Raw genomic sequence first — 24220 nt, 5'->3', positions numbered from 1 at the left:
TCTCTTTAAAAAGAGGAGAAAGAGATCAGAGAAAGAAAATTCCCTGAGTGATAAGAAAAGGAAGAACTGAGGAGCAGAGATATATTAGAGCAAAAAAAAAAAAAACTTAAATAAATATTATTTATTAAAAAAGCACTCGGACTGCTATCTGTCTCCTTGCCTGGATATTTTAAAAGAAAACTATAGGGTAAGCAAATGTTTGCAAAAGCTTAAACTCATGTCTCCTTAGAGGCAGAGACTAAAAGACCTTTTGAGACCTTCTCAGTCCTGTGATACTATGACATTTCATGGAATCAAGAGCATGATTAAACCTGAAGAACTATAATAAAAACAAACTTTAGGTGTAATTATAATACCCCAAAGTGCCTACTTCGTCTCTTTTGCTGCTGGTTCTTGTGTTTTTCACCTAAACAGTTTCAAACTGCAAATTATCATTTTAAAAAAGATCCTGAGTTCTCAAAGAAAAAAAAAAGAGAGAAGTACTTCTGAATTCAGAACATGATTCTGGCTCCAAATCAATATTTTTGCTGCTGCTATAATTGATTCAATACAACAAATATTTGCTCAACTGCTCTCTGCAACTTGTATTAAATTTTATGGGGATAAGGAATCAAAGATGAGTGAAATATGATTTCCGCATTTAGAGAACTCCTAATCTAGTTTGGAGAACAGAAATACAACACATAATCCAAATAAAAGGAAGTAGGTACTAAAATGGAGTTATGTGAAAATGCTTTCTAATAAGAAATTCTTATTTAAGACATGGAAAAGTACATCCACCGCAAATCTTAAGCTTTGTCCTTTGTAGTACGATTGTATCCTCTTATCCTTATCAAAATATGATAACTGTATCCACTTAGACATGTGGAGACAAACAACAAAACTATGACAATAGATAATAATGCCAAATGAGACAAAGAATAAAGCTCTGAACCAGAAGCTGGAGTAAAACTCCATAAGGGATACCAGCCCGGTTGTCAGATTATTTTGCAGTGTAAGCCCAAGTGGGGCTTTGCCATTCAAATGGTCAAATAAGGTTAAAAGAAACAAAATACCCCAGAGTCAACCAGAGGAAGGAATAGGTCCTCGCAGCCATTTCATTCAGATTAAATCAGGTTAAGATGAACATCAAAGGGAGGGAAAGAAACCATTAAAGGGCAATTTGCCTCTTCCTCAGGCTGGCAAGCGGGAATAGAGAATGACTTTGATGTGATGATGATGGTCTTGGGGAGCAACAAATGAAAATGCTTCAGATCACTTTAGCCACACCAGCTAAGTAATGGCATCATGCCCAGCACTGTCAGCTTGACCTTGAGAGTTGGGGATCCCACAAGGTAACTACCCTTATTTGCTACTGCCTGTGGATGACCCAACCTGTTCCTCCTACCAAAGGACTGGATGTTTGCAGATAAAGAAACTACACCCCTTGATTCAAAATTAATGGTTGATATCTGAAGGATTTTATGGAGAAAAAAATTAATATTATAATATTATTTAAATTATAATAGAATTTAATAAATTAATAATTTTCTACTACTAAGGTAATATGAAAACACAGATGAGTTTGCTTTCCTAATTAAAATTGTGCATTATAATTAGTGTGGGACAACACTACAAAGAAGTCACTCTTGGTACCATTTCTTTCTCATTTCACTTTATATTCCTCTTTAATAAAAATAAGGGGTAGGGAAGGAGAGAATACCATATTTTAAATGACATGTGCTAGACTTTTTAAGAATTTATTTCTCCAAGGAAATAGGAACACCTACTTTAGAAATAAGAGAGACAAAACTATGAAGTAAGAAATTTCAAAGGCTGTAACATATAAACATATGACAGCAGAACAACCAGTTCTGAGGGAAACAAAGTCAACTGCGATGACAAAATGAAAAAAGTATTAACTAAAATTAAGTTTCCCTTGAATTCAATCTCCAATAAGAAAGAAAGAAAAGAATTAATTGAATGAATTTGTATAACTTTATCTAAAGTCCAACTAGTCATTGTTTTTGAAGTGACGGTTGAAGAGAAGACCTACCTTACAATAAGTAAATTTGTTTTGAGTAATTGCTTTTTTTCATTATAGTAATAGAATAATCATGCTTAAAGATCAGAAATTTTCTTTTAAAACAACAATAAGGGAAATGAGATGTGAGAATAAAATCTAGAAACTTCTTGAGCAGAGAAAGAAAAAGATGACAGATGGAAAAAAAATATTTGAAAATCAGCCCTGATGACCAAAAAGAAACCAGCACCTCCTTGGGGAGAACCAGCAGTGTGCTATAAATTCAGACCTAGAGACAGAAGTTGATGAGAACTCGGACTTGCCAAAAGCTTCTTTCCATTCCCCGTGGGCTCCATTTTCTCAGAAATGAACATTTTCAGCCAGAGCCAAGTTTCCATTCTTGAGACTATAGTTAATAGAAGGTAAACATAAACAGGAAAAGTCAAGAAGTTAAAGTTGAAAGCAACGGCAGGGTCAAAATCCCTTGATGTTCATCCCTCACCTCTACAGAAGAAAGCCCAGGCACTTAATGGGGTACAGAAGACGCCATGTCTCCTTCTGCTTTCTGTCTTGACCACTTTTGCTTCCTCCTTGTGCTTCAGGAAAACTGGGTTGTCCTGTTCTTGCACAGACCAGGCCATCTCATACTGTCCCACTTTCTAAAGTGCTCCCTTTCTTTCCTTTGCCCCATTCACTGCTGCCCATCCCATCATGCTCAGGAAGCCTTTCCTGACCACTGCAGTGATTCCATGACAGTGACAACCTATATCTGCCTTTGACTCCTGTTTTATAATTGCTCTTTTGCATGATTGTCTTTCAGACCAGCTACTGAGCTCCTAAAGGACAAAGCTAAGTCATGTTTACTACAATACCACTGGTACCAGGCACGTGGCCATTTGCTAAGTGAATGAGTAACTAGGATATTTGTAAACTTTAATCAGCTATTCTTTCAACTTTTGCTGGCAAAAACGTCCTAAGCAATGTTTAGAGACTGTGGAGGAAAAAAAAGGAAATCTACAGTGGTCTCTGTGTTCTCAAAGAGAATGCTTTTTAATTGTGGAGCGGTAGGGTGGGGTAGGGGAGATAAATTGAGGATATGTTTAAAAGATTGAGAAAAAGAAAAGTATGAAAGAGAAGAAAAACAGAGAGTACTCTTATAACCACTCATTAAGCTGTACAGATTTGCTCCGTGATTCTTTGAAGGGATTCAAGTCAAAAGAGAGTCTTGAGAGGATTTGCAGATAAATTATAGCTTATGATTATAATAATTACTATATATGACATTAAATTGTAATTCCATGTTATATATGTGTACATAATACGTAATGCTATATAATATATAATATATAATGCTATATGATAATAAACATTATCCAACACTTTCTCCCTTCCAGGGAGAAATAGCCTATAAGAAGTTTCATTCAAAATACATATCTGAAAGAATAGCTTCCCAGTGGCCCAGTACGGCTACTCTAAGCACACAGTACAGTAGATGCCCACTACATAGAGCCTACACCGAGAGTGTCAAGTGGAGTTTCCAGGAGATCCTTGAATATATCTTAAAAGAAAAATCTGGGTTGAAGATAAAAATTTGTTTCATCAGCATATATGTGGATTTTGAACAACAGCAATTAATGAGTTTATCCAAAGAGAATATGTAGAAGAGGAGAGAGAACACGTAGAATACTCAAATTAGATGGTTAAAGATGGACCCTGAAGAGAACCAACATTTAAAGGTCTAAATAAGGACAAGGAAAGAGGAGACTAAGGAGCACAGGGACGTGGGAGATATGGTGTAATATGGCTAAAATGCTGGGGTGAGGCCACATTAATTGAGAATAGGAAGAGTAGATCTTTCTGTCAAATGTCGTAAGTTTCTTGTTTTATGATCTAACTTGAGAAAATTTTTGAGATATTTATAAATTCAGAGAACAAATAAATTCATTATTTAATTTTTCCCAATTTAGGATGACTTATTTCAGGTACATTCCCATTCTCTCAGGCTTCACTGTAGCCTGTCCATATGTGTAACCCTCTTTTCTGACACTGAGAAACCTGGCCCCTGTTATCTGAGACTTCTCTGTGTAGCCAATCTCTTGATCCTGCCAGGCTGCCACCAACCACTGCCCCTCATACCAATGTCCTGACCCCTGCTAGGGCCTGCCTTCCATAAGTTACCTTCCGCATTTGGCCCTGCTTAATGGCTTTTTAGTATGGAGGGAAGGAAGGGAAGGAGGGACAGAGAGAGGAAGGGAAGAGGGAGGGGGAGGAAGGGAGGAAAGAGACAAAACTTTAGAGGAAACAAAATGGAGACCTCAAAAGAAACTACTATGCAAAATATCAACTTCCAGAAATTGCTGATTCATATACTGAAATAGGTCTATAATTTAGTGAATTGACTCACTGAAATGATTGGGCAAGTGGAATGTGCTCTAATGGGACTTTTGACATCCTACCCTTACACAGGCAGCTATAAACACATTTACTGTCCGACCTCAAAAGCTCACATTGGTGATCATTGCATTACAGGCCTGGGATTTTCCAAGGATAAACAAAATGCTAACTATACTGACACTGAGCTTGTCTTTCATGGTTCATGATCTAAGATAAACATAACTGTTAGCCCTCTGACCCTGGCCTCCTTACACCCCACCCCTTGGTGACCCCTCACTTCCCCCTTCACTCCCCTGCAATCTCTGCATGCTCCTTTGAGAGCAGTCTTTCTGTACATGCAAACCCAATCCTGTCATTCCTTGGGAAGAACCGTGCAGTGGTTTCCCATCACAAACCATTAATGTCTACATGCCTTAGCCTGGCACACAAGGCTCCCATGACGTTGCCTAGTCCACCCCTCTCTTGGCCCTTTAAATGAACTCAGCGAGCCCTCAAAAGCCCTTGTTGCTACTCTGGCTGTTCCAGACTTGTTCGGTGCCATTCTGCTCATCTTCTGCCTTCTTTTTTTGCCAACTGTATTCCAGCCCTGTGCCTTGGAACCTCATTTCAGTCCTGCCTCTTGGATCTGCAGCTTGGGTTCGAACTTTCTTCTCTCCTGGCTTTCACCGTTGGCCATGACTCACCCAGCAAACAACTCCTGGTTTCTGCCTTCCTGATTCAGTCATCGGAACTGTGGGTGAGAAGTGTCCTCCAACAGACCGGTCTCTTACCTACCTTTCTGCCCCATCTCCTGGTGCTGCTCCCAGATTGCCTTGTGTGTGAAAATACCTTCAATTTCTTTAGAATAGACGCTGTTTGACATTTTTTCATCCTATAATCTCCTCAGCTTGGGACTCCTCCACCCCACTTCCCTTCACCATCCCTCCTTCTCCCCTCATGCATCTTGCTCGTGAAGTCTAATTGCTTCAGCAATCAGAATGCAGCTAAAACCCCACTCTATGGAAAGCCCACCCTGAACCCTTCTTTCCTCAGTCCCACTCCCTTTCTCAAATGATGACAGACCTTTAAATACCTTTATTATTCCACTAAATTAAGTAGGATATTTTGACTTTACAGCCAAGTCTTTTCCAGGAGACCCTAAGACCCTGGTAGGCAGGAACAAGTTTTTATTTACCTTTTGTACCTAGAACACTGAACCTAGTGCCAACATACAGAATGAATGCAAGAGATTTAGACTGAGTAAATAGATGAAGCATGGGCAAACAAGTGAATAATTAAAGCAGGCCACTGAGTCCATCGTGTAGGTCCTATGTTTTCTAAAATGTAAATTAAACTTAAAGGGTATATTGATATAATCTTTCCAAATTTCACTTACTATTTTTTTAAATGTATGGTAGCATTAAAGGATAATTTATAAGAATGGTTAGGTGTAAGGCTTTACCGCCGTAACACCACCATTTTCAGTTCTCTAGGTTTTCCTCCAACATTTTTGCCTGTATGTACATACTTTCCTTTAGCAGACATAGAACCAAATTTGTCCAATTTTGTATTTTGATTTTTTGGTTAAAATTGTTTTTTGCTTTTTAAAAAAATATTTTATGTATTGCTATTTCATTTCTCATGACTAAATTATGTAACATGGAGTTACCATAACTTATGTAATCACTTCCCTATTTTTCAACATTTAAGTTGTTTCCAAGTTTTTTGCTGATATAACTAAGCATAAAATAAACATTTTTGCTTTTATTCACTGAAATGATTTTCTTAGTTAAAATTCTTAGGAATGGAATATGGCCAAAAAAGTATCAACCCTTTTATGTTTCTTTGGTATGTATTGCATAATCGCTTTTTAGAAGGTTTCTACCAATTTGCAATATAAAAGCACATTTTTTTTTGTCACAAAGTCAATTTTTATCTAAGATCTTACTCCAGGCTCTCAATCTTATTGCAGTCATAAATTTTTAGCTCCTGGAGTGTAAAAACAGTGTCTCATATCTTTGCATTCCCAGTGTCTAAAAAATAATTGGTGCTCAAAAAATATTTATTGAAAAAATATTTATATATATATATATATAGTTTGACAGAATCATCTAATCTAACTTCTCCACTACACCCTGAACCCAAGCAGACAGGTGGAATCCCACATAACTCAATCTTTTCTAAATTCATGACCCTCTATCCTATGGTCTAAGTTTTTCGGAGGCAACTCCACAAACTTCTTTAATAGCTCATTTTAATGCTAAACAATTGCTAGATTTAACAGTTGTTTCCATCTCTCTAACCAAAATAATCCATGATACAGGGTAAGTCTGTTTTCCTTTCTTCTTCCCTTCCTTTCCCTTCTCTTCTGTCTTCTCTCTTTGTTTTTTTTCCTGTGCTTGGTGAAGATAATAAGCAAGTCAGTTTCTGAATAAAAGCTTGCCATGCCCTCTCTGAGCTTATTATTCTCATATGTGATGTTAGATCATTTGCTTATTTTCTGTATGGGATTCTGAAGGTAGTCCCTGGTTTAAAATACACTATTTCTTTCTTCTATTTTTGTTTATATATTCTATATTTGTTTATATATTCTATAGATTCTATATTTGTTTACCTAGAAATTCAGAATATCAGTTAATGTTATTCTCTATTCTTAATAAAAGCATCTAAACTTTAAAAAAATAATATTATTACAAAATAGAGTATGATATTGTTTACAAGTTAAATAAATGAAAAAAAATTCATTCAGAGTAAAATTTACTGAAAAGTTTGAAAGAAAGACCCTGGTGGCTGATTGCTAGAAGCCTGCCTCACTAGGGAGCATTCTTCCAGATTGTGACTAAACTCCTTGGAAATTCAGAAATGTAATCACCTATGAAAGCTAAATTCACTAGAGATTGAAATATAGAAAGCAGAATAACAAATGGATCATTGGCAATGAGAAATATCATCATCAGTCAGGGAGCCTGGGCAGTCTGGTTGGCTCATCTTCATTGTAGGCAAAACTCACAGCAGCGTTAGAGAGCTAGTTGGCAGGTGAAGTCAAACAAGTGGTCCACCTTCCAGCCAACCAGAGGTCCAGTGTCTCCTAGACTGCTCGGCATAGGCATCAATGGACATATGCTTCCTGTACCTGTCAAGAATACAGACTTTGAACTCAAACAGATCTGGAGTAAAATCTTGGAGCTACCACTTAATATCTATGTGCACATCAGCAAATTTTTATCTTCCCTAAGCCCAACTTTCATCACCTGAAAAATGAGATGTCTTGAAGTTGTTTGAAAAATGTACATAAAGTGCTTAGCTCAATGTCTGGTATATAATAAAGGTTTAATAAAAGTTCTGACACCTAAGGGTAATGCTACACACCTCTTTGTGTGGTTCATTATATGGGTTGATTTAAAATTTATCCCTCTGAGGACAATCTTGTTTTTCTTATTCCTAACTTTAATAATTTAATCAATCACTCATTCATGCATTCACACATTCAACAACTGTGTATTGAATACTTATTTTGTGCCAGACACTTTACTATGTGCTAGGGATACTGCTGTTAAAAGAACATATAGAGTACTTATCCTTATGGAGGTTAGTGGTGAAAGACAACACAGAAGAAATATATAGTATGTCAATGTGTACACTTTATGATGTACTATTTTATTTTTCCCCCACAACTGTTATTTTAATCAATGGTCAATTCAAAAAGCAATGATATCTTAGAAGAAAATGTCATGCATTTATTTATTAATCCATCACAATATTTCTAGGAAATTTTTGCAAATCATGGTGAAAAGCAATTATGAAACCTCTCATTTATGAACTGGATTGAGCATGAAAGAACCATGAGCCATTTTAAACCTCTCAACAACCTTCTGAGATAGGTTATTTTACAGAATATCATGAGATTATCCCCATGTTACAAAGCAGGATATAGTTTAGAAGGTTTCACAGATTGTGGTGGACATTTTCTGGGCTTGGTTTTGATTTGTTCTTTGGTTGTCCAGCACCAATTTCCTCTTTAGGAGACATTTCCATTATATACCAGGGGTGCCAAAAAAATGTATACAAGTGGATACTTTGGTCAACGTTGCTCAAGCAGTAGTTTTCCATACTCAAAAGTGTCTGGACGCTGATGGTAAACCACTTTGAGCACCTCTTGTAATTGTAGAAGTCAAACGTGACTTGTATTCATCTTTTGTTATCGGTATATATTGAGTATTACAATTTTAATAGTTTTCCTTGCTTAAAATGTGTATACGTTTTTTTAGCACCCTCTGTATATTGTTGGTGGTCTCTATGGAATGCATCCTGCCTCCTAGTATGAAGTCCAAGCTGGGAAAGTCCTCCTGCTTCTTGCTCCGGAACTTCAGGGCAAAGGCACACGACCCAGGCCCAACCAAGACTCTCCCATTGAAGGTTCTGAATGCTGAGGGAGTGAGACAAAGACAATTAGAAACAAGAGCCTAATAGCAGTGGCCTGGAATATCCAGCTGCAATATTATCTAGTGGTAAGAGTCAAGGTCCCCAGCAACAGATCACTGCTTGGCTTTGGTTTCTACTGCCCTTGGTTCTGCTGCTTTGCCCACTCTGGTACTCCAGTCATCCTGGCAATTCACTGAGCTACCTGATATCTTTAAACAAAACAAAACAAACAAAAAATGTGTTCTTTCTTAAATTAGCCAGAGCTGGATTTCATAGTCTGAAACTTAAGAACACTGACTGGTAACACATCTAGAAAGTGGCCAAGTCAGTCTTTGATTCTAGATCTGTCTAAATACAAAGCCTGTGCCCTTTGTAAATAAGACAACTAGGCACTCAGTTATTTATCAACAATTATTCATCAATCCATCCCATGCATCGCAGGCACCTTTTCAGAAACCTAAATGTTGAAGATTTACTAGAACTCCTATGGAATTGAATTCAGCTATGATTTAGCAAGTTCTCCGTAGTCAACTCCATTCAATAATTTAAAACACTTCCCCCCTTGTATTAGTGATACATAGAAACTTGGGCTCTGTTTAAAGGTTCTAAGAAGTCTGCAGGATCCCCCAAATATCATCCCTGCCCAGAGGCTACCAACTTCCTGTTTCATGTATATTATTTTTATCCAAAAGTATATCATCCAACTTTTCTACAGACACTACACTTTCTATAGTTTTCTATGGTACACTCATTTCATTTCCTTTTAGTCATTGACTTGCTTTGATATGATCTTTTTAGGTTGGAATTATTTGGATTTAAATTTATATTTTATACAAGAGTGATAGAAAGAATGCAGACTTTGCTCCTCTGAGAAGAGAGAAAAAATCAGACAAAGGAAACACCTAGTGAGAAATTACCAGCTTGAGTTTGTTATTCTTTTTGCAATGGTCAAGGATGTTGTCTAGAACTAGCCTTGAGGTGAAATTTATTCACATTTAAGTTTAAGTCACTTACAAGAACACAAATTGTTATTCCTCTTCAGTTTTTGCACTTAATTGACGTGTCGTACTTAGGAATATTGGAATTGATTGTGTTCATGCATTAGGAAAATAGATACTGGAACCTTCTAGAAATATCTATATCATACCTTATACAGTTATTTACCTCAATCTGCTTCCAAAATGGACTTTAGCATACAATCTAGAGTTCCAGAGGTGAGAATATCTTTTCTTTATTGTTCCCAGCTTTTTTTTTTTTTAAGATTTTATTGGGGGGGCCGGCTGAGTGGTTCAGTTGGTTAAGAGCTCACTCAAGAGTTTGAGCTCTGAGCAACAGCGGTTCGATTCCCGGCCCAAGCTGAGCAGGTGCTGAGCTGCCAACAGGTGGCAGGATGGTTCAGCTTAAAAAAAAAATTTTTTATTGGGGAAGTGGCATGTTGGTTAGGAGTTGGCTTGGGACGCCAGCTCTGAGCAGCAGGGCTGGTTCAGATCCCACATGAGGGGCAGTGACACTGCCCTCTACAGCTAAGATGGTGAACAACAGCTCAACCTGGAGCTGGGCTGCTGTGAGTTGCCGGCATCGGCATAGGCTGCAGTGGGGCTGGCCAGCAGGGGGCGTTGAGCTTTCATGAGCTGCTGTGAGCGGCTGTCCAATGGCCAGTGAGTGACTGCCTCACCCGGGGAAGAGCACAATGGTAATACCAACATGGGCCAGTGAAGCAACGTCCTCCACAACTAGACTGTAGAACAAAAGGACAGCAACTTGTCTGTTCTCAGCATTTTTTACTGTCATTCCTCAACTCCAGTGCTCCCCTCCCTGTCTTGTTTTTGCATTGGGTCCATCACTATAAACTGGAACAGTGGTTCGAGGAGAAAACAAGAGAACAAGATGATGAAGTCGAGAAGTTTCAAGGACTCGGTCCTTGCTCTTCAGTTTTGGCAGCTGTTATGAAGGTGTAAGTACTAGTGCTGCAGAGGACAGGAAATCATATAGATGCAAATTTTGAGAAATTATTTTCATGTTCTTTTCCTTTCCTCAAACCAAAAAGTGACCATTACTTTGTGTTTGCACATTCATTCACTCATTAAATGAATTTGATTGTGACTTTTGTATTACTCAGTTTTCAAGGAGCTTACAATTTAGTAAATTGAATGAGTCTACTAGATCTCTGGTTTTCTTTCTTTTTTTCTTCTGAGAATCGTGTAGTTTTGTCTCAGAGTACATGGCAGAGATGATATTAAATGTGTGACAAACTTGAATACCTGGGGTTATACACTAGACCCCACACATGGGCTGTGTAACTCTATCGTTTTCTCTTCCACACATCAATGTGACAGAGAAAGCAACAGCGAGAGTGAGAGATCACTATGGTAATACCCTTGAATGTGGTCTAAATGTGAAGAAAGTAAGTCATTCACATGCTTTCCTGGCTTAACAACTATTAGTAATAAATCATTGGCAACAGACTTCACAAATTACTTCCAGATACAAGGTATGTCACTACTAAAAAACACTGCTCTGGAAGACAAGGGCAGTACAGAATGCTATCTGTGACTGGGATGTTCTTGTCACTTTTTATACATATTTTCATTTCATTCCAGACCCCAAAATCTTACTCAACTAATCCAGTATGTTTTCTAACGTAGGTATGCATCAGAATTACCTAGAGGGCTTGTTAAAACATAGACATAAAACATTCCCAGGGCCGGCCGAGTGGCGCGATGGTTAAGAACTCGCTTGGGATGCCAGAGGGCCCGGGTTCGGATCCCACATATGAGGGCCAGTGACACTGCCCTCCACAGCTAAGATGCTGAACAACAGCTCAACTTGGAGCTGGGCTGCCGTGAGTCGCCGGCGACGGCGTAGGCTGCAGCCCCTTTGGCAGCGGGCTGCCATGGGCTACTGTGTGTAGCCAGCAGCCAGCGTGAGTGGCCAGCAGCCAGCGTGAGCGGCCAGCAGCCAGCGTGAGCGGCCAGCAGCCGCAGTGAGCGGCCGTCCAGAAGCCGGCGACTGATCTGCCTCACCAGGGAAGAGCGCAATGACGGTGCCAACTTGAGCCAGTGAAGCAACATCCTCCACAACTAGATTGAAGAACAAAAATGACAGCAACTTGTCTGTTCCCCTCCCCCCAGTTCCCCAGCACTGTTCCCATCCCCCAATTCCCCAATAAAAATCTTTAAAAAAAATAAATAAATAAATAAATAAAAAAAGCCTGGCACCAAAGTAAAAAAGATAAATTGAACATTATTTTTTAAGAGCTAATGTCTACTAAGCACTCTGCTAAGGGCTTTGTTATGACCTGATTTACTCCTTCATGACAATCCTACAAAGTAGGATTCTCTTCCCTATTTTACATATGAAAATACCACAACTGAAAGAGATTAATTTATTCAAACTCACATGGACAGGTGTCTGAACTAGGATTTAAACCCATGTCTGTTGGATGCCAAGTGTTACCAGCAGACACCATGCTATATGTTATACTACCCCTATAACACTGAGAAGCTTACACACAATATTGTCAGTCTTTGGCAGATTAAAAAAAAAAGATGTTCAGAGAGGTTAAATAACTTGCCCAAAGTCACACTGTTAGGAAATATCTTTTAAAAAATGTTATCTGATGCCAAAGTGCTTTTCCTACCATAAACATCCTTTCTCCATGCTATCTCTAGATCAAGATAAATCTTAATCATAGCCGGGAAACAGAGCATGACCCCAGTTAACCAGAGTGAGCAGAGAATGGTAGTTCTGTCTAATGTCTTTGTTAACTAAGACATATCTCTTCTGCTAACTTTCTAACCGTTTTCAGTTCACTTTCCACCCTAAGTCAGCACAGTATAATGTAATGTTTCCTTGATGATTCAGGATCTGACATACCCCAGAACCATCATTATAAACAGCATTCGTTACTGAGAAATGTCAAGTTAGATGCAGAAGACACAGACGATTGGATTGAATCAAGCCCAGAATTACTGAGGACAAATTAAATTATATTCTAATCATTTACCTTTTCTGTAATCAAAATGGAAAAAAAAACCCAAACTGAGACTAATCAAATGTTTCAGTTCAGTGGTGTTCAGATTAATCAAATTTACCCCTATTTGTGTAAGTAGCAGACAAATTTCATTAAAACTGACTGTTTTTCTCCTTTTGTGACTTGGTAAATCACAAAGAATGAAGGTTTCCCTGACTCCTGTGTACCATTGTGTTACCCCATCATCAGGGAGAGAAATGAGCTGTGTAATTACCTTTTGAGACATGAATCATCCTTGCTCTGAGGGTCCAGACCTGTTTGACTCTATAAAAGCAGCTCAAGGTCGAAGTGCAAATGTGCATTGTCTGCCGTCCCCCAAGCTGATATAATTACCAAGCTACCTTGAGGAGATGAAGTTACTCCCTGCATCTGGCCTCGCTCTCCTCCTCATCACGGCTTTGAACTTTTCCACTGCAGCCCCCTCCCTATTTGCAGCCACCCCCAGGACCTCAAGGAACAACTACCACCTCGCACAGGTTTGTGAATCTTTGCACAATTCCCTCTTCCTCCTGCTGCCCCGGAAAACCTAAAGGGGTATAATGAGAAAATACGGAATAATCTGTTATTGATTTAAAATAATTTTATAAGACCATTGAAGTCTAATAGATACTGCCTTCTGTGCAACTAAGACAGATGTCTGGTGCATATTAAGTGTGCATGTTGCTTTATTGAATAAATAAATGAATAAATCTTTATCTAGGTATCTTGCATCTTATAGAATTTAAGGTGGCTTGCAAAAATATATGCAATACAAAAAGACCAAAGAAATATTTGAGGACTAATATAGGAGGAAAATAAGAGCAGAAAAATAAAAATCGAGGTGTAAGATTTGCACACTAGAGGAGGGCTGTAAATGCAATGCTAAACGTCCTAGCAGCTTCTTGTACTCAGGGAAAACCTGGTCAAAATCTAAAATGAACCAAATTTTCTCAGGGAAAACCTGGTCAAAATCTAAAATGAACCAAATTTTTCCTGGGTGCCTAACTCTTTTCATTTGAGAATCTTTGCTCTCTAAAATACATTCTCCAAATACCTTACTTACTTACACTTTCTGTATTTTCCCTTTTTAAAACCTCTCCCAACTGACTGTTGGAAAGGATTAGATACAAGTAATTCATACTAGGACTTTTGCAACGACCAGGTGTGACTCAATGTATATTTGTTTCTAAGCATCTTTTGCATCTAATGGGAAGGCAGCAGTCTTTAACCTAAAGAAACGAGTCGCTAATGATGGAGCTTCCAACGTTAGTGAAAGGTGTGTGGATAAGATGTTTTTGCACCGGGACTTCTCTTTCAAGAGTGACAGCACGTCTTTAATTACCCACCCTGCCTCCGGGATGCTTTCTTTCCTACCTGCCAGACTACACTGTGTCCTGCTTCTCCAGTTGCACTGCAGACCTGTTTGTCACCAGTACTGTACACCCACACCAGCGTGTCCCTACAGATTGCTCACACTAGTTGTCCATTCTATCTGGTCAGCCCCCTGCCACACCAGTTATAAACATTTTGAATATCACCACTGCATATAAACAGTACAGTGGATGCCAAGTACAGGCCTGATGAATTGAACTTCTTTTGACTTGAGCTCACTTTTAAGATGCATTAAATTCAAAATAACGTATCTCAGAATTGGGGTCCATTTCAAATTGTATTTCACTGGTGCCCCCTAGCTTTGGGTCCCTTCTCCCCAAATGTAATTTTTCCCAAACCCAGCTTTATGCCACTCTGATGTAGAAACTACAGAGTTTTTGTGACCTCCTTCTGGGCCAAGACGGTCCTGAGGGGGCTGATGACCATGTCTCTAGTCCAGGTTCAGACAAACTATGGTCATCGGCAATACCGGTCACACCTATTGGTTTACATATTGTCTATTCCTGTTTTGTACTACAATGGAGTTTGGCAGAATCAAAAATATTAACTATTGGCTCTTTACGGAAAAAATTAGCTGTCCCCCAATGCAGGAATTAAGGCCATGAAAGACTTGGGGAAAGCTGTCCTTGCTAGGAGTATTTGGAAAGAATTAGGTAACCTTGGAATGTTAGGGATCTTTACTGATCCCTTACTTCTTTTTCTCCAAAATAAGTCAGCTCTCCTCAGTCTCCCTTATGACACACTCTCAGAAAGACCTTTGACCAAGGACCAAGGAAACTTGTCAACACCTTGCTGCCTGGCAAATTGTACTTTTCCTGCCTGCAATGGCCCCGGCCATCAGCTCTGGGTAGGAACAGGTATCACTCTAGTAGGCTGGAATGATCTGGGCAAACCTCTCAAGTGGGTCTCAGTGACTAGAAAAAATTAATGTCCCACCTTATAGTTTATAGAAGCATGTAACAGCTTTGGAAGCCTTACAATACAACAAATGAAAATAGGCAGTTTAAGTTCATTCAATCCACAGTTATTTATTGACTGCTTACTGTGTGCTATGTGCCAGGACCTGTTCTAAGTACTGGATAAACATCAGTGAACAAAACAAGTCAAGTCCCTGTTCTTAAGGCATTTACGTGGGGATGACAGAGGGACTGGGAAGGTCCCGGGAGGAGATAAATAAGTAGCAGTCAATAAGAGCCCAAGATTATTTCAGAAAGTGATGTGATATTGGATAAAAGTTAATTAGGATGCTAGAGAGTGACTGGGACGGTAGGTGATAAGGGGACATTTTCACCTGAGTAATCCAGAAAGGCTTCTCTGAGGAAGTGACATTCCAGATGAACCTGAACTGCATGAAATTCCCAGTCATGTGAAAATCTGGAGATAGAGCAGTCTGGGCAGAGGAAACAGCTAGTACAGCAGCTTGGGGGTTGAAGGAGCTTCGATGCAAGCATCAGGCCAGTGTGGTAAGAGCTGAGAAACCACAGGAAGAGGGCCCTGGCTGAGTCCCAGAGATACGCAATGCCAGCGAATCACCTGGGGCCTGGGAGCTCGCGTCAGGATAAGCAGCTTCCACGCTGCTCTCTTCTTTCTAGGTGTCTCACTAAGAGAGAACAAATGGTTTCTTGTGCCTGGAATCACCAGACAGGCAATGTTTCCAAATGTCACATGCTTCCTCCCAAGCCTATGAACACAATAATCTACACTTGAAAAGATGAACGGGTTTTTAGTTGATTTATTTAATGCCCGCTTTTATCCTTTAAATTCTTATTTGCTCATGAACATAAAGGCTTTGAAACGATGGAATGATAAAATGTTTACTTAGTCTCTTAATCCAGGGTTTTATTCTATTTTTTGTTTGTTTGCTTGCTTGTTTGTTAAAAATCAGTAATATCAATACATTTAAAACAAGTGTTAAATTATCCTTAAAATAATATAAGTTGTCATTATTACATTATTATGAATTCATAATTAAAGAAAATAGAAACCTTCCAAATACAAACTGTTAAATTCAGACGTTTTTACTACCATTTTACTTTCTGCGCATACAGATATTTTTTAATTGTTATTATATTTTATTCCAATCTTTCTTACTGATTATTATGTCATAATAAAATTTTGGTTTTTATACTATTTTCATAAACATCATTTTAAAGCATTACAAATATTCCAGAATATAAATGAGTTATAATTTATTTAATCATTTCTTTTGTTAGACGCATAGATTATTTCCATATGAATGTTTCTATGAACACCTTTGTACATCAGCCTAATCTAAAGGGTTATTTTTTCAGGATAGATTTCCAGAAGTGGAATTAATGAGTAAAAGGATATACATTTTAAAGTTTTTTGATATATTTAAAAGTATTTTTACAGTGTGAACCCCATTGGCTCCTCACACTGCTGTGGTCAGTAGGATAGATACCAACCCCATTGTATAGATGAGAAAGCTGAAACCAAAAGAAATTAATGGAATTGCCCAAAGTCTGTTAAGATCTTATGCATATTTTAAACCCTCCGTTGGGCGCAACTGATCTCATTCATTGCACACAAAGATGCCGCAATGAAATACATCTTTACTAAGTCACAAACACGACTGGCAATAAGTTACGGTAGAGGGGGAAGATAAGGAAGCAATGAGTCACGATACTTAAGTTAACTGTTAGATATTTGAAAATTTGTGTGCAATGAATCTGTGAGATCAGTTGCGCCAACAGAGGTTAAAGAAAAAACATTTTGTTGTAAAACTTGTATATGTTCAGAATAGAAAAATTATAAAACATATATAACTAAAAAAGAATTAGTCTCAATTACATCACTAAGATATATCACTGTTAATCCTTCAGTGTATATCTTTCAAAACACTTTCCTATGACTCAGGCCCAAACTAGGGTGAGGAGGATGAGGCAGGATTGAACACTGTGTTTGTTAAAAATTTTAATATTTTGTGTATCATGGATTTTTTTTCATTAATTTCAATCTTTTAAATATTGCATTAAAATATTATTTTTCTTGATTACTGAGTTTTTGGTAGCTCCCCCTCCCCAATTCCTCACCATAGTCCCAGTTTGTGACTATCTGTGTGTGTATCCACATGCACACACTTTTGTTGACAAACATGGCTTATGCTATAATAGTAGTTGTAAACCTGCTTTCCACTTAATATATCATGAGCTTCCTCCCTTATTGTGAAACCAAGAATTGTCAAATCAGAATATAGAATAAAACACACAACCTAACAAGGGAACAAAATATTTGAAATCAAAACTATCTCAGAAAACAAGGAGCATCTGATCTTCTGCACAGAGCTTACCTCTGAAGAACATAGCTCAGCTTTACCATGAGCGTCGCATTATCACAGCAACAGCTAGAGCAGACAGGTGGCTCAAGAGAATCGATGCCATCTTGCAAAAAAGGTCACAAACATTAAATGCTTACTTACGATGGTCTAACCAGAGATGGACACAGAACTCGTCTCACCTTTGTTTCAGAGAGCCTACTGCAGGCTTCAGGACCTGGCTCTCCACGCTGCCTTCCCCTTTCACTCCTCTAGGTTCTCACGTCATTACATTTGTACAAGGGACAATTACCAGGGAAGTGAGCTTCTCTCACAAGCAGGACAGGAAACAAGGATCGGTTGACCCCCCAGTGAAGAAGCAGAGCACCTTGTCCAAATGAGTGAGCCAGTCTTACTCCTTTTTTATTTTTTCATTAACAATTACAGTCCATGTTCATAGCAGAAAACTTTGGCTTATAGGAAAGGAAAAAAATTAACTGTCGCCCACAATTTTACAACCCAAAGGTAAACGAGATTAATATTTAGACATATTTCTTTCCATTATTTATTTTATTCATGTTCATTAAATATGATATATATTATCAATATATTAATTAGTATGTTAATTTTAAATATTAATATACATATTAACATTATAATAATGTACATGTATAATGAACATGAGCATAATTTAAATACATACATATATATTTGGTTTGTTTTATTTATTAAATTATTATTATAATCTATAAAGATTTATCCTCTGCTTTTCTCAGTATATTGTCATTATATGGAGTGCATTATTCCATGCCATTAAATATTTTTCAAAAATGTGATTTAGTAGAGGCTTAGTATTACTTCACATGAATGCATAATAATATGTCTAACAAACTTTCTATTGTGAGACATTAAGATTGTTGCCAATATTTTGTTATTTATATATATATAATGTACATATAACATAAATTTTTTAAATATATAATTTACATAGCATATAAATACATATATCATTTTTAAAGTACATCAATAATATTATTATATACAATTGATATACCTTATATATATAAATAAAAATGTTTATATGTAATAAAATATGTATATAAATCTTTAGCTGCTCTTTGTTTATTTGCCCACAAAAAGTTAGGTGGCTGAAATTCCTGGGCCCACAGCAGGCTCTGACCCACAGTTGCATGACCCTGCCTCATTCATTTTCCCTTAAGCAGTCATGGAAAAGTGTTCTGAATGATATATATATATTTTAGAGGTTTTAAGCCTTAATGTGCAAATGAAATTTTATAATGTATGGTTAATTTTATTTATCTCAAAGGACAAAAAAACCTGTCCCAGGAAACCTATCCTATAAAATCAAGTTCAACCCCACATATGAACATACCTGAACTGATTAAAAGCCTCAGTCAGGAAACAGATTGACCCTCTGCCTTCGTATAAGATGACAGGCAGAAATATAAAGCCTCTGAGAGTTAAAAACACTGATCTTGCATAATGTATAATGAAAATGATACCATAACTGCTTACAGAGAAATATGACAATCTGTTTTGCAAATTGGATACACATATCAAAGACAAACGATCCACGGGGGGGAGGGGGGGAATATTCATTTTTCCTTCCATTATTTTCCTCTTTTAGACTACCTATTCATTGTAGAACTATAAAATGCAGGTAAGCAAAAAATAAATAAATAAAAGATAATCATTGTTAATAATTTGGCATACTATATATCTTTCTAAGCTTTATCTATGCAAATGCATCTCAATTTTTTCAAAAGTGGGGATATGCTCTACACATTATTTTTGATACATCGAGAAAATATGGTCCCTGTCGTTCCTGAGCATGAGTATTTCCCAGAGATTGCTGTAGATGTGTCAGCCTGCCTCTCCATTTTAGGCATATCTTGACAAGTATTACACAAAGAAAGGAGGACACCAGATTGGTGAGGTGGTTGCACGAGGAAGCAATTCCATGGTAAAGAAGATTAAGGAGCTGCAAGCATTCTTTGGCCTCCGAGTCACCGGAAAGTTAGACCGGTCCACAATGGATGTGATTAAGAGGCCCCGCTGTGGAGTTCCTGACGTGGCAAACTACCGCCTCTTCCCAGGTGAACCCAAATGGAAAAAAAACACTTTGACATACAGGTAATGAGATCTGAGTCTTTCCAAACTCAGAAAGAAACACCCTGTCTCTCTTTCCTTCTTTTCTTTTCAAAATATCTTCCTTCTGATCTGCATAAATATCGTGACTCATCACAACCATAAGAAAGAGTAAAAACGTTTAGGCCTAATCTTTAGACAATGACAATAGAGAATTCGCTAAAAAATATGATCTCCGGATCATTGTAACGGCTGGCCATCTTAGGCATTACAAACAATTTTACCAGAGACAACACAGTTATTTATCTTCAAAGAAAAATAATCTAGGGTTAATAACCTGACAGTACCAACCAGTTTTCTTAAAACAACCTGTTCAATCAGAAGGGTATGTTACAACTCACTTATCAATAAATGAATTGTGTTCATGGATTTAAAAAATCATGTAGTGATGACTTATTAAGTGCCTACAATTGGCACTCAATTTTGGAGATAAATTGTCCTTGATGGGTCGGCCCTAAGCCCCCGTCTCCCCCATTCCCCAGCTTATGCCTGCCTCTACTCCACACTTTAGCATGCCCTCTCTGGTCATCCTGTGGCCTCCTCCTGCCCAGAACAAGGATTCTGTGTAGTCTGAGAGGACACGCCCAACCAGAGCTTACATTCTCTCTGTGCTCTAGGTCCTCACGTGGGAATTCCTTGCACAGAAACCCAAACCCACTTCTGGGGCCAGCGCAGGCGTCCTTCCACAGGCCCACCCTTCCTCCTAAGGGTGGGGTTGGAGGCAGGAGGACAGCGTGTGGGCACGTGGCTTTGTGCATGCCAGACAGAGGCAGCACTGGGGGAAAAAAGGGCAGCCTCCCTTTGTATTTTTGCCCCAGGCCTCGCAAAGGTAGGGGTTTCCCAACTAGAAAAGCAGACTGAGCAAATCGCGGCATGGAGTGGAATAGCCTGGTGTGTGGGCGGCAGTGCCACCCGCAGTGCCACGGGCGAGCAGAGAGTGTAGGAAGGGGAATAGCGAGAAGTGAGGCTAGAGAGGCAGCCTGGAGGGAGCTAAAATGTGAGGCTAAGCAGTGTGGATTGTATTGCCAGTGTAATGGAGAGCCAAGCCAGGGTCAGAATCAGATTTTAGTTTTTTTGGATGAGCATATCTGGTCAATATCTCGGGATGGGGACAGACTGGACTGTTAAATAGTCCCAGCAGTGGTGTGCAGGAGCCGGCTACAAACAGCTCAGAAGAGCCAATACTTGAATTTTCTGCAATTTCACAGCCAGTTATTAAGTTACCAAAAATTTTGTGAGTTGGTTGCCACAAAAACCCATTATTAAAAACTAAACTATACAAACTTACAATTAAATAAATAATATTAAAAACAAAGATAATCAAAGCATTGCTTTTTAATTATTATACTACATTTGTCTATGCTTACAAAGTCATTTACATTTATTTTGTACAGTGAAAATGATGTTCTGTTGCTCAGCTCTCCCCAGCTTTGTGTTCAGTGGTGGAAAATTGGTAGCTTGAAATTAGCCATAATGAGAGTGTTTACAATATGGAAATCGACAAACCTTGCACATCAAGAATTTTCCTCATAGAGCCGGTTGTTAAACTGTACCAGTTCACCAGTTGGTCCCTGTGATCACATGAGGACCCAAACTAGGCTGCTATGAGCTAATGAGTCCATAAGGTGGCGCACTGAACACAATTATGAGTAGGCTTCAGTTAAGAAATCCACAGAAATCAAAGCATTTGTTCCCCTTATGGAAAACAATCCATAAGGAGTTGAACATACAGTGATTATGAGATGATTAAGGGTAAGACAGGAAAAATGTATATATAAACTGTATCACAGAATTTTGGTCTGTGAGTATGCACAGCTAAGACGAGTTTCACAGATCAGAATAATTAGGGACTTGGAGAAGTATATTCTTATAGTAAGTTAGGCAGTCTAAAACACCTCTTACTCTTGAACAACTTCCCTGCCGCCTCAGGAGAGCCTGTCTTAGTACGCCATCTATGTAGATACTGGATCCCAGAATAACTTCTTATAACAGAGGATTTTAAAAGATAGAAAATTATCATGGTGCTTATATGCATCAGCTTTGAAGTCAGATAGAAATGGGCTCAAATCCTGACTTATCATAAAATGGAGATCATTATTATTAACTCCTAAGGTGTTGTGAGGATTCGAGGGCATATCACATTAAAAAGTGCTTAGAACAGTGTCTAGCCCTTCGTATGTGTTCAAAGAATAGTAGCTATTATCACTATTATCAGTCTGTAGACTGGGTCTGGACTTTTCTCCATGTTCTTTTCTGATGCTCTTCCTTTCTTTCTCTGTCTTCTCCAACCCAACACACAGTCAGCTCGAAGATACAGCTGGCTCTTCTATAATGTGAGGGAATTTCAAGGTACTAACTACACAGAATCGTGATAAACCACAGATTCATGTTGTACAATGGGCTTGGCATAATTTGAAAACACTAAATGGTCTCTTTAAGGGTCTTTCTGGTTTCTCCCCTCACCACTGTAGCTCTCTCATCTTGGCCCTAACCCCTGGAGGTAAAGATCTTGTTCCTTTCCTCACCAGCGTTAAGTAAAACCAACTACTATCCCTTCTGTGGGACATGGTCTCTTCCTTGTGGGCCCCTAGGATTTCCTCTGTTGGTTTCTGGTTGAGATTGTACCACCTGCCTCAGAATAACTTAGAATACTTCTTAAAGTGCAGATGACTAGGTCACACATGTGTATTTTTAAATCTCCCTAGGTAGTTAACACAGCTCCTAAAATTTGAGAACCGCTTAGTAGGCCCTAAAAACCACTAGCTTTCATTAATTCATCCATTTATCAAGTATATTTGCTAAGTACCTATTATGTGCAAGGTACTGGACTAGGAGCTGGAGAAAGAAAGTGGTCTCAGTCCTGCTCTCAAGGCTGGCTGTCACAGCCCTGGCTTCTCACTCTGCATCTATTATTCCATCCCCGCCAAAGTCCCAGGTGGAAGTTCCTCTCTCCAGCCTTTCTCTCACATGCTGCCAGCCCCTAGACTCCAGAGCAGGCTGTCTTAGAGGACCACCCACTAACTGTCTCTCTTTACCTGTTTTTCAAAAACAAACAAACCAACAGAAAAAAATCTCTATACTTTTCTGCCTGCAGATGTCATTGTCACACCAGGACTTGATGAAAGGCTCAAGTCTTTTTCAGACCAAGAGAGCATCGTCATTTAAAGCTAGCATTTCCTCTTTAAGAAATGTATTATTTAAAAAAAAAAAACATTCCCCCGTGGCCCTGGGGAAACCCTGATGGCCTTTGAATCAGAATTTGTAAAACTGTAAAACTCCACATTTTTATTGTTTACAATTGAAAATTTTCAGTCCTTATGAGGAAAAAGAGCTTCCTTCTCAGTTAAAACCACATTAGGTAAAATAGACTTCTTGGTACTTGTAAAACTGCACAAGGTATTACTCTTTAAAATTAGTGATAATCTAACAACAGTGAAAGCCAAACTGTTTTGGCACCAGATTATCCCACCTCTTTCATTTCTCCACTTTGTTTTTCATATTGTTTAACATGTTTCAGCAATTTAACAAATATGGAAGCAAAATAAGAATTATAATCTAAATTATAAATCTAAATTATATATTTATGTTAAATATTTTCATTTTTACTATAAGCAACATAATTTTTGGTTTCTTCACTTAGAAGCATTCACTTAAAGAATAACATGTCCCTTCTATTTTCGCAGAGTATCCAAATACACATCTTCTATGCCTTCTGCTGAGGTGGACAAAGCAGTAGAGATGGCCTTACAGGCCTGGAGTAGTGCCGTCCCTCTGAACTTTGTGAGAATCAACTCAGGAGAAGCTGATATTATGATATCTTTTGAAACGGGAGGTACTGTGGTGCTTCTTGGATTTTGTCTACTAATCCAGAGGAGAAATGTTCCAATACTTTTCCTTCTACAATATTTAATTCAAGTGATTAGCACAATCCTTCACACAGAGCTGTGATGGACAGAGGCCACGGTCATGGCAAAGTCATGATCTTTCTCTGGCCAGAAAATAGAACCAGAGGAGTTCTTGGCATCTGTTGTCATCATTAGACTGAGCTGTAAAATAGACTCGGTATCACCAGTTTTCATCACAGTTTGCCCCATTAGGGGCAAATTCTGTCATATTTAGCTTTCCCATTGGCTGGGAGGACATAGGACCTCATGCCATATCTGTGATGTTGTTCATTGCTATATACCCCCTCCCATAATAGCCAAGAATCTCCAACCTTGAATCTTCACTGAAAGAAACAAACTTCAATGGCCCTGACAGCTTTCCCCCTGCAGCAATGAGTAGGGAGTGGTGTTGCTATCTTGCCTCCAACGTGCCCCCTTTTTCTCCACCCCCCACTCACCCTGGTAAGGAGTAGAGGCACAACTTTACACAGAGTTGGTGGGATGCTCTGAGCCTTTTTCAGAGAAACATGTCTAGTTAGATGACAAAGGAAAGGCCGTGAAATTACTTTCTCTTCTTAGCTTCCTAATAATCAAGGTGAGTCCCATAGCCTCTTCCCCTCCAAGGATAACATTTCTAAGCGTCCCTGTTATTTCAAGTCTTGATCATAATTTTTAGCTGATGTCACTGGGGG

At 38.5% G+C, this 24220-nt stretch overlaps 1 protein-coding gene across 1 annotated transcript in view; it reads left to right on the top strand.

Moving 5' to 3' along the window:
• The first annotated feature begins 13173 nt into the window (after positions 1 to 13173).
• LOC109376364 (matrix metalloproteinase-20) overlaps positions 13174 to 24220 on the top strand; it is a 38766-nt gene continuing 27719 nt past the window's right edge. The window contains exons 1-3 of the mRNA XM_019632270.1: positions 13174 to 13306; positions 19382 to 19629; positions 23328 to 23476. Of these exons, the coding sequence (XP_019487815.1) occupies positions 13181 to 13306; positions 19382 to 19629; positions 23328 to 23476 (523 nt within the window). The 5' untranslated portion in view covers positions 13174 to 13180. The remainder of the gene's footprint in view (positions 13307 to 19381; positions 19630 to 23327; positions 23477 to 24220) is intronic.

The sequence above is a fragment of the Hipposideros armiger genome, unplaced genomic scaffold (genome assembly GCF_001890085.2).
Source record: "Hipposideros armiger isolate ML-2016 unplaced genomic scaffold, ASM189008v1 scaffold_1114, whole genome shotgun sequence".
Lineage (NCBI taxonomy): Eukaryota > Metazoa > Chordata > Mammalia > Chiroptera > Hipposideridae > Hipposideros > Hipposideros armiger.
This window is presented reverse-complemented; position numbering and strand designations above follow the sequence as displayed.